Source organism: Microcebus murinus, chromosome 4 (genome assembly GCF_040939455.1).
Source record: "Microcebus murinus isolate Inina chromosome 4, M.murinus_Inina_mat1.0, whole genome shotgun sequence".
Lineage (NCBI taxonomy): Eukaryota > Metazoa > Chordata > Mammalia > Primates > Cheirogaleidae > Microcebus > Microcebus murinus.
In genome coordinates, this window is record NC_134107.1 from 55,156,309 (window position 1) to 55,168,368 (window position 12,060).

The following is a 12,060-nucleotide window of genomic DNA, read 5'->3' on the forward strand; positions in this document are numbered from 1 at the left end:
AGGAGAATGGCAGAGGTGAGGAATAAGGACAGCTCAGGTGATGGCATATTGTTTGCAATGAGGGGTTATAACAGACCTTAGACATTTTTTTTTTCATAAAGAAGGAAATACTAGGGTCTTTATATGAAGGCAAAAGACCTAGTAGATCAGAGGACTGAATGAGATTTTCCCACAGACCAAGGGCTAGGCTTTTGGGGCCAGAGGGCCCTTAATTGGTATTAGTTGGAATGCCTTATTTAAAGTCCCTAAGCTTCAGCAAGAACGTTGTGCTATCACTATCCCTACCTCTGGCCCACAGCTCTCTATCAGTTCTCTCTATCAGTTCCACAGCCCACAGTTCTCTATCAGAGCTTCTTCCTGTGGCTTGGCTCAATTCCTCCATCAGTTACCTTGGGCCCTTGGTTAATATTTTTCTATTTTTTAAAGCTTTAAACTAAAACTTAATACTCTAAAAATTGAAACATTTATTATACTAGCACTTATTAAGGATTTATTGAGTTCTAAAGATAGTATGGGATATAAGGATAGAAAATATGTTCTATTGTACTTCAGAGATTTTACAGTGGATTAGGAAAAGAGAGGTGAGAAAGTCAAACAGTGATGTGTTTTACACAGTATTTAAATAGTAATAGTCATTGTTCCCTCAAGGGCTGTTCCTTTAATTATTTTCTCCTCTTTATCAGCAATATTTTTCTTTCTACAATCTTTTGCCCCTTAGTTTAAATATATTCAAATTTCCTTTATTAAAAAATCCCTACTTTAACATATGCATTTCTGCCTCTGCATTCAATTTTCCCTTCAAGTAATGCTGTTTTTCAAAGTGAAGTTTCCACCAAGCTGAGCAGTCTTCCCTGTGTCCATACACTCAAGTACTGTTGGCTCCTTTCTGTTTCTCTCTTCCCACTGAACTTTTCTTGCTCTTCTCTCAGTGATTATCTAATTGCCAGATGCAAAGGATAATTTCTTTCCCCATATTATTGAAATTCTTTATGTAGACACAACTGGCCACTCCATTTGATTTTTGCTTATGTCTCTGGTCATTCCTTTTAGGTCTCTTTTGGCATTTCTTTACCTCTCTTGATCTCAGCATAAGGGTAGATGTTTCTTAGGGCTCCATTGTTATACATTTTTTGTCTTTTAATCTACATATTCTCCTTAAATAAATTTAAGTCCTATGGTTTGAACTACACACCATGTGCTGATGACGTCCAGTTCTTTATCTCTAACTTTGAGCTTTCAAGTGAAGTCAAACTGCTTTCTCCAACATTTCATGTCATATATATTTTGATAGTTTACAGATCTCATAAATGCAGCATATCAAAACTGGTCTATCATCTCTGCTTCCATAACATACATCATCAAGTCTTGTCAAAGATTATTGCTTGTCTTGTGAAATTTACTTAGTCATTTAAGTCAGAACAGGCGGTGCAATTTTAGAATTCCTACCTTCTCTTCTGCACAATTAATCAGCCTAATCTCTGTTTATGTCATTATATTTATAAGTCTAAAAGTTGTCCCACTTTTTTATGCTAGAGCCATCCCAGAGCCATTTATTGACACAGTGATCACTTCTCAAATGGACTACTGAAGCTAACAGTCACTGGTCCCCTTTTAGATGTCCTTTGCCTCTTTTGGTCCCTTAAGTTTGGGTGTAAAAGAGGAGAAGAAAGATATTTAGTGTATTCACCTAATGGTGTTTACACTAAATGGGGATGTGGGATAGATGAAGAAATTTATTTATTTATTTATTTTTATTACAAAATATTAAGGGTGTATAAATGATTTTGTTACACAGATATACCATATAATGCTGAAGGCAGGGCTATGAGTGTGCCCATCACCAGGACAGTGTTCATTATATCTGATAGGTAAGTTTTCATCCCAGACCCCCCTTCTACCCTCCCACCTTCTTAGTTTTCAATGTTCTTTATGTCTCTTTGTGGCCATGTATATCCACTGTTTAGCTCTCACCTATTAGTGAGAACATATGGTGCTTGTTTTTCCACTGCTGAGATACTTTACTTAGGATAATGGACTCCAATTCCACCCAGGTTGCTGCAAAAGAAGTACTTTCATTCCTTTTTTTGGCTGAGTAGTATTCCATGGTATATATATCCCACATTTTCTTTCCACTCATGAATTGGTAGGCAATTAGGTTGATTCAATATATTTACAATTGTGCTGCTATAAACATTCAAGTATAGGTATCTTTTTAATAAAATGATTTCTTTTCCTTTGGGTAGATACCCAGTAGTGGGATTGCTGGATTGAATGGTAGCTCTATTTTTAGTGCTTTGAGTAATCTTTACTATTTTCCATAGGAGTCATGCTAGTTTGCAGTCCCACCAACGATGTATAAGCATTCATTTTTCTCTGTATTCATGCTACTATCTGTTATTGTTTGACTTTTTAATAATGGTTATTCTGACAGGGGTAAGGTGGTATATTATGAAAAATTTTATTAAGATATGAGAGATTTGAATATTTTGAATATCCATGGGAAGGATCTAGAAGAGGTTGAATGCACAAGGAATGGACTGGATAATTCATAAGTCAAAGTTCCTAGGAAGGTTCAGGTAGAGAGAATCCAAATTAGAGGCAGAGGGATTGCCATTAGGCATAGATCCTTGATTTTACTTCTCCAAAGAGGAAAACAAGGATATGGATATTGATGGGTTTATGAGTCTGTCATGGGAAATTGAGGAACTTGCATCTGGTGTTTCTGGTATCTTTGTGAATCAGTTGGAGAGGTTATCTGAGAGGAGAGGAGATTTAGCATTTGAAAAGAATTTAGAAAATTTGAAAAATTCCTTGAAATGAGTGGAAGAATTAATGAACCAGAGAAAGTTATTGTAATGAACATGGATATTAAGTGCTTATTTGAGGTTGGTAGTTAAGATTTTTAATGAAAACAGCCCACCTTTGAACATAATTTTTTATAGGAACATTGAATTGCACTTGTGCACGCTTGAATTAAGTATGTACAAGATGGGTGGTGCCCAAAATGCAATAAGTCAGAATAATAGGAGGTTTGAGAGATACTATTTATATTTAGTGAATGTTTACTTTCATTTTTCTCTAGTTTATAATAGGATTTGGAGTATATCATAAATTTTGCCATCTCAAATTTATTTTGGTGTCTGATAAAAAATTGAGGAAAAAACTAATTTCTTACTCTCATCCAATAAGTTAGGACAACAATACTTCCTGAAAGGACCCTATAGTTAAATATAATTTTATGACATATTTATTATTCTAGACTAATCTGTAAACTAATGAGCATTTCTGGCCTATGGAATCCATAATTAGTCATTTTGATTTGTCAATACTACTTGGAAAAATTATTGAAACTTTGTAGATGTTTTAATCAGGTGACTATTCTCATCATTTTCCTTCTAAACCTTTATGTTCTAGTTTATTTGTTTTTCTTAAATTACTTCAGAAATAGTTTACTAAACCCTCTTCCACTCATATTAATATTTGCTGATCTTTGCCTTCATTTGGGATTGGTCTTCTATATCTTATCAATTTTCTGGATGAGAAAGTGTTGGCAAATATTTTGACAGTTTTGTTTTCTATTGACTTAATGTTTTATCTATGTTCCTATGTTTTATCATACACAAACCCAGGTGAAATTTCCTCAGCTTACAATTTTTTTCATGACATTAGCCAGCAACTACTCCACTGCCCCAGTCTCTGAATTCCTCCTCATCTGCTTCCCCAACTTCCAGAGTTGGCAGCACTGGCTGTCCCTGCCTCTCAGCCTCCTCTTCCTCCTGGCCATGGGGGCCAACGCCACCCTCCTGCTGACCATCAGGCTGGAGGCCGCTCTGCACCAGCCCATGTACTACCTGCTCAGCCTCCTCTCCCTGCTGGACATTGTGCTCTGCCTCACCGTCATCCCCAAGGTCCTGGCCATCTTCTGGTTTGACCTCAGACTCATCAGTTTCTCTGCCTGCTTCCTCCAGATGTACATCATGAACAGTTTCCTGACCATGGAGTCCTGCACATTCATGGTCATGGCCTATGACCGCTATGTGGCCATCTGCCAGCCACTGAGATACCCATCCATCATCACTGACCAGTTTGTGGTTAAGGCTGCCATCTTTATTGTGGCCCGGAATGGCCTTCTTACTATGCCTATCCCCATACTTTCCTCCCAACTCAGATACTGTGCAGGAAATGTGATCAAGAACTGCATCTGTACTAACATGTCTGTGTCCAAACTCTCTTGCGATGACATCACTTTCAATCAACTCTACCAATTTGTTATAGGTTGGACTCTGCTGGGCTCTGATCTTGTCCTTATTGTTCTCTCTTATTCTTTGATCTTGAAAACTGTGCTAAGGATCAAGGCTGAGGGAGCTATGGCCAAAGCTCTCAGCACTTGTGGTTCTCACTTCATCCTCATCCTCTTCTTCAGCACAGTCCTGCTGGTTCTGGTCATCACTAACCTGGCCAGGAAGAGAATCCCTCCAGATGTCCCCATCCTGCTCAACATCCTGCACCATCTCATCCCTCCAGCTCTGAACCCCATTGTTTATGGTGTGAGAACCAAGGAGATCAAGCAGGGAATACAGAAACTGCTGAGAAGATTGTAAGAAGTATAATGTTGAGGCCTGAACTTGGAAACAGAAATTGGTAATGGGTAATAATTTTTATGATGCATAGAAAATTTAAATTGTTTCTGCAGGAGTAACTTTAAATTTTGTTCTCCTCCATGTTTCAGTTGATTATGGGGATACCTGTATCTTGGCTCCTGCTTTTTATTGCACTAACTGGAACCTTAGCTTTTTGCATTCTGGAATTACCTAGAAGTTTTTCCTGGTGTCATCTATGTGAGAGAAAATTGTCAAGCTATAATTATAGGATCTTAGAATGGTATAGTTTGTCAAATAAAGAATAAATTCCATTGCAATTATTTTAAATGCTTCTCAATCTCCCAACTTGTCTAATACGTACGTATGTGTTAGAGATCTCTTGTTTCTACCTGACACAGCTCAACCTGGTTTTCTGCCATAAATGGATCTCTTATGGGGATATATATGCTGACTGCAGAATTTTGATTCTTATGTAGAGTGAATGACATGTGCCATTCACTGCCTTCCCTATCTCCTAGAAATCTTGCTAATACTCTTATCTAATGCTCCTGCTCTGGAATAAGAATTTCCTTTAATTCTTTCCTTCTTCCTTGTGATTTTTAAAAATTTTAAGGTGACTCATATTTATGTGTATGTATGTTTTAAGTGAAACTCTGTGTCTTTTTTTTTTTTTTTTTAAGATGTACTTTACCAGTTTCTGACTTCATGCTATTTTACTTAACTTTTCCATCAGATTTCTGGTGCTATCTGTATCCTTACACTTTCCTGCTTGTCTTAGATATACAGTTAAATTGTCTTTCTCATCCTACTTTCAGCCCTGTTGTGTCAATCCTCACATTTTGTCTTCATGCCAGCGTAGTTTCCCATATGATTCAGGCATCTGAATTAGTGAGTTTGTGGAACAAAGATAAGTGTGTTTTACTCTTTGCACTTTTTTTTATCCTGATAATGCTCTGGAAATGGTGGGGAGTGTATAGTGACCATTTCCTGGGATTAATTTATATTAATAGCCAGTCCCCTTTTTGGATAGCAGTTGAGAACTTCATGGATATTATAAGAGTCATTTGAGATACCTCCTAATATAGCTCATCTATAATGACCTAATTATTCCTGGACTTATAGACTGATTTATCATTTCTATAGTATTGTCTTTCATCAAAATAATAGCTTTGACCTCTCTCTTCTTTGTTTCACAACATTAAAGACTGATCCTAACCAAAATACAAATTTCTCAAACATTCTTCCATTCACTCATTGTTCATGTCAGTTCCTAGCTCATTTTATCCAGATTTGTCACCACCCCCCCAATTTTTTCTTAAAGTGTATGCTTAAGCATCCTCTACCACATAGAAAACCTAACACTAGTGTCTTCACTTGAAAAACTATGCCCATCCTACAAGTCTCAGTTTAAACTCTGCCTAATCCACAGTGCCTCCTTTTTTTACCCCAGTGCAATTAATCTGACCATCTTGAGTCATTTGTATATCTCCTTTTGATACTAGATTATAAACTTCTCTGAGTCTGGTGGAGAGTTTTATTCATCTTTTCAACTTTATATATTTTATAGCTGCTAATACAATGTTTTACATATTGTAGTTATTTTTGGTGAATAAAAGTGAATAAATATATGCACATCTTGGTGCTGGGAAAACTGGATATCCATATGCAGAAGAATTAAACTAAACCATTATCTCTTGTCATATACAAAAACCAAATCAAAATGGTATAAAGACTTAAATATAAGTCTTTGAAACTATGAAACTACTGAAAGAAAACTTTGGGAAAATGTTTCAGGACATTGGTCTAGGCAAGGACTTCTTAAGTAATACCCCCAAAGCACAGGCAACCAAATCAAAATTGGACAAATGGGATCACATCAAGTTAAAAAGCTTCTGCACAGCAAAGGAAACAATCAACAAAGGGAAGAGACAGCCCACAGAATGGGAAAATATATTTTCTAACTACTCATCTGACAAAGGACTAATAACTAGAATATATAAGGAACTCTAACCACTCAACTGGAAAAAAATAAATAATCCGATTAAACAATGGACAAAGGATCTGAATAGCCATTTCTCAAAAGGAGACATTTAAAGACCAACAGGTGTATGAAAAAATGCTCAACATCATTAGTCATCAGAGAAAGGCAAATCAAAACCATAATGAGATATCATCTCACTTTGATTAAAATAGCTTTTATCAAAATGACAGGTGATTATAAACGCTGGAAAGGATGTGAAGAAAAGGAAACCCTTGTACATTGTTGGTGGGGAATGTCTATGCAACCACTATAGAGAATAGTATGAAGGCTCCTCAAAAAACTAAAAATACAGCTACCATATGATTCAGCAATCCCACTGGTGGGTATATATCCAAAAAAGGGAAATTCAGTATGTTGAAAAGATATCTGCACTCTCATGTTTATTGTAGCACTATTCACAATAGCCAAGGTTTGGAATCAACCTAAGTGTCCATCAATAGATGAATAGATAAAGAAAATATTATACAGACACAAAAAGAATAAAAATCCTTTCATTTGCAACAACTTGGATGTATAGAACTGGAGAATATTATTTTAAGTGAGATAAGGCAAGCACAGAAAGACAAATCTCACATCTTCTCACTCCTGTGTGGGAACTAAATTTTAAAACAATTGATCTCATGGAGACAGAGTTTAATATGGTGGTTGCCAGAGGCTGGGAAGGAGAGTAGGAAGTGGGGGATAAAGTGGGGATAGTTAATGGGTACAAAATACAGTTATATAGTCAGAAAGAATGAACAATATTTTATAGTACAACAGAATGACTATAATCAACAATAAGTTAGGATATACTTTAAAATAACTAAAGGAGTGGAATTTGAATGTTCCTAACACAAAGAAATGAAAAATGCCTGAGATGATGGCTACCCCAATTACCCTGATTTGATTAATTCACATTGTATACCTATATCAAAACATCGCATGTACCCTATAAAGATATACAACTATTATGTACTCACAATAATTAAAAACAAACAAATATATATATATATATATATATATATATATATATATATATATAGTAGAACAAGTTAAAAAGATTGATCTTATAGAAGTAGAGAGTAGAATGTTGCTGCCAGAGTCTGGGGTGATTAGGGAGGAGGAAGGCAGTAGCTTGATGCTGTTCAAAAGATACACAATTACAATTAGATAGCAGAGATAAGTTCAAGAGATCTATTGTACAGCATGGTGACTATAGTAAATGATGATACATTGCATTCTTGAAAAACCCAAAGAGAGTGGATATTAAGCATTCTCACCAAGAAATGATAATTATATCAAGTGAATACATTTGTTAATTAGCTAGATTTAAGCATTCTGCAATGTGTATACACTTCAAAACATCATGTTATCTGATAAAAAAGCAAAAAGATTACTTTTATTTTTATTATTTATAATAAATAAAATTTAAAAACAAAAAATAGAGGGTACTCTTCCTTATTTTATATACCATGCATTTCAGAGACTTAATGGCCCTGTACCATGTGTCGTTCTTAGTCCCCAGCACAATTTCTTAGTTATTGTCCTTCCTCTTTTATAAAATCTTTCCTGTTTGAGGCCCATGGTGCTAGGCTGCTGCACCCTTAGTTGTTCCTTGTTTTACATCATCTATTAAAATCTTAGTCCTGATGCCTCAATTCAGATATTGACAGTTGGCTCACAGTCTAGTTAAAATGGATTCAGACGAAAAGCACTATTCTTCACAATAAAAGGTTAGAGGCTGTCAGTGAACAGAGAATAAGAAAAATATGAGATCTCTAATCAGCCATTGAGAGATGTATGTGCATAGATTTGCTACACATATCTCTACAATTTGTCATGTTACTATTAATATTCCTGTTTCTTTTCATCTCTCTTTTTTAAGTTAGAAAGTTTCAAATTCTTTTTTTTTCTTATGTAGAGGATGTTTTACTGGAATTCAAGAAGACTTACAACATGACCATGAGACTAACACTTATCTGGAGATTATTTTGGTTTTGTTACACACATACTCACGTGTCCTGGAGAAGCACTTGCTTCTTCCATAACTTTTTATTTTTATTAATATTATTTTTTATTTCAGAATATTACAGGAGTACAAACGTTTTGGCTATATGAATTGCTTTTGTAAAGTTAGAGTCAAAGTTTAATTGTGTCCATTGCCCAGATAGCATGCACTGTACCTGTTAGGTGTGAATTTACCCATCCTCTCCACCCTCCCACCTGCTTGATTTCTGTTGAATTTTACTACCATGTGTGCAGTTTCAAATGCTTTATAATTTCTCTTGAAAAACACACACAATAAATTTGACAGATTATCCATTTTGGCCATCACTTTTCTGATTCCTGGATACCTTGAATTTCATATCTATAGGGATTTTGAACTCATCAAATTTACAGTCCTCTTGAAATTTTCTCTAAGGAATCTTTGCTAAATAGGTATTCAAAATTAGCTTAATCCATTAGGTATTAGGAAGAGAAGGTCTCTGTTTTTGTTTGAGATTTTAAAAAGTGTTTCTTTTACTTGTTTGTAATTTTATGTTTGGGCTCATATGGAAATACTTTATATGAATTAAAATTCCAGTGGTAACTTCAGTAATTTTTAGTAATATCTCAATTAGGATCTTGCAGGCTTGATAACTCTAAAAGAGGTATATTTCTCACTTCCCTGTCCAAATAATTTCCTCTTCTCCTATGATGTACTTTCTTCATTGTCTTATAAGTTCTATTAGGTCACTACGTGTTTCACTCATTTTTTCATTTCCTATGTAGTCAAGTAGAATAAAAATCATAAAAGACATTTAGTAAATGTTTATGGGATAGATTAATAAAATGTGAAATGTAGAATGGAATGACATGTGGAATGATGTATATAGTATAATAGAATGTGGTAGGAGTGTATGTTATAAGAGAACATAGTCCTAAATATCTGATATCTCTCTCTATTACAAAAATGCTCAAATTTGTGAAATTTTAAGATGCTCTGGGAGAAGTGGTATAAGCCCCTATTTTCTCTTTCTATTTAAATGCATACATCTCACCTTCAACTTCGGAAGTGTAGGCTTAGGCAGGTAGGTATATTTGTGCAGGTGCATGACTATAGAGAATGGGGACCATGAAGACAGCAAACCCAAAGCATTTTTGTATCTTTTGACCTATAGGAGAGGCAATATTATGATTACGGCAATTTTGTAGTCCCCAGCCATGAGCATAGGTCAGTGAGAAGTTGAGGAATCACGTTCTAGTTGCAGACTATTGACTGAATAAGACAATAGCTTGGAGAACACTTTACATAGGTACCTTTGTGAAACATCTATTTAAAGGTTTAATAGAAATAATACGTTGTGTTAGGGCTTTTGTTCCATTGCTTATATAACAGAATGAGAATGTACTCCCTAGATATTGGTTTTTGAGGACCCAGAGATACTAAGATCAGAAAGACATAATTGGAGTCCACTTGCTCAAGGCTTCTTGGGTGTGGTTCTGGGTTATAAAAAAGAAGAAGAAGAAGAAAAGAAAAAAAAGAGAGAAGAAAGAAGCAGAAAGAAATAATTGAGTCTAGAAAGGAGACTGAATGGAAAGCCTGGGTTAAGAGGATTATTATTCAATTTTGCCTGGAGATATAAGTATCAGAATTTCTTTTCTTTCTTTTTTTTAACCTGTGATAGATGATGAGGGTTAAAAAATGGGTAAGGCTTTGTCATTTTTTCTCATGAGCTCTGATATTACCCAAGGAGAGTTACTTTGAGATCTACAGCTCTAGGCACAAAGCTAAAACTGTGAGAAGATTGTTGTAGAGCTTAAAGCCTTTTTTGGAGGAAGAGTTTGCCCAACTTTGGGAAACAAGGACAGGGAGAGGCTAGTGCTTAAGTGATGAGAACAGTGGTCAATTTGATGTCTAAAGCTGAGTAGAGTTGTGCCTGGAGCTGGGCTAGTTGAGGCAGGATGAGGATTAGTCTAAAATCAGAGCCCACATGGAGACAGTTGAGGAAAGGGATAAAAAATTACTTCTGTAATATTTAGGACTCTGCTTCTCCTCCCACAGCTGTTGTGGTAATGGGACTGTACACAGAAACACTCATCCGTAAGAGGCGACACTTCACCTGTGTGTTGGAGAAAACATGTGGAATTAGTGACTCAGGCTGACGGATGGTCAAGGAATCAATCACAGAGAACTACAGCTCAGTCAGGCTCTCAACCATTTGACCAAGTGTCCTTTTATAGCCAAGTGGCCAGTTCTGCCCACTTCTTGGGAAGCTCACTCCCTTGTCCCACATCTTCTACCTAAGGAGGCGAATCATTTGGAATAGCAGCTACCAAATGAACAAAAACATATGACACAGATGAAATGAGTTCAGATTCTGCCTCACCACCACTCAGTTTTTCCCTGATGCTCTGTTCTGATTCTCCTGTTTTCTTGATTTGTCCTTTTTAAATAAAGATTGCATACATACTGATTTTTATCCTTTCTTCTTTTAATTTGTATATAAAATATTTAACTTTATGGTATGTAATACATTAAATATTAATATGTTAAATGTTATATATAATATACATATATGTATATATATTTGACTTTGCAAGTGGTCCCTGACTTACAATAGCTCAACTTACAACTTTTCAGCTTTACAATGGTGCAAAAGTGATATGCATTCAGTAGAAAGTATACTTGGAGCATCATGCAATCATTCTGTTTTTCATTTTCAGTATAGTATTCAATAAATTACATGAACTATTCAAGATAATTATAAGATACACTTTGTGTTAGGTGATTTTACCCATCTGTAGGTTAATGTGACTGTTCTGAGCACATTTAAAGTAGGCTAGGCTAAGCTATGATGCCTTCTAGGTTAGATGTAGTAAGTGCATTTTTGACTTAGTGGTATTTTCAACTTACAATGGGTTTAGTGGGACATAATCCCATCATAAATCAAGATACATCTGTGTATTTCTTTCTATGCACTCCATTTTCCACATCCTATAAAGTAGCATATGTTGTATATTTATTATCATCAGTTCAAAATATTTTATAATTTTCATTTATGTTTTCTTTAACCAATAGATTACTTAGATGTGTATTTTTCAATTTTTCTGAAGTGTGGGTTTTTTAGAGACATTGTTATTATTGATTCATAGATTAATTCCACTGTGGTCAGAAAACATATTCTGAACAATTTTAATAGCTTACAATTTGTTGAGGCTTTTTTATATTTCAATATTTATTTGGTTTGGGTGTTTTAGATACACTTGGAAAGAATATTAATCATATTGCTATTGGGTGCTATGTTTTATACATGTCAGTTGGGTTAAGTTTGTTAATTATGTTGTTGTGATCTTTTGCATCTATATGGATTTTCTTTTTATTTTTTGATCTATCATCTTTCAGGAGATATGTTCAAGTCTCTCACCATGATTGTGAATTTAGTTCTCCTTTTGTTT

The 12,060-nt window shown here is 35.1% G+C and overlaps 1 protein-coding gene across 1 annotated transcript; it reads left to right on the forward strand.

The window, feature by feature from the left end:
• The first annotated feature begins 3,548 nt into the window (after positions 1-3,548).
• LOC105883470 (olfactory receptor 56A4-like) lies at positions 3,549-4,669 on the forward strand. The gene has a single exon (XM_012786589.3). It carries the CDS (start codon positions 3,606-3,608, stop codon positions 4,599-4,601), a length of 996 nt encoding a protein of 331 aa, XP_012642043.3. The 5' UTR covers positions 3,549-3,605; the 3' UTR covers positions 4,602-4,669.
• Positions 4,670-12,060: the final 7,391 nt, after the last annotated feature.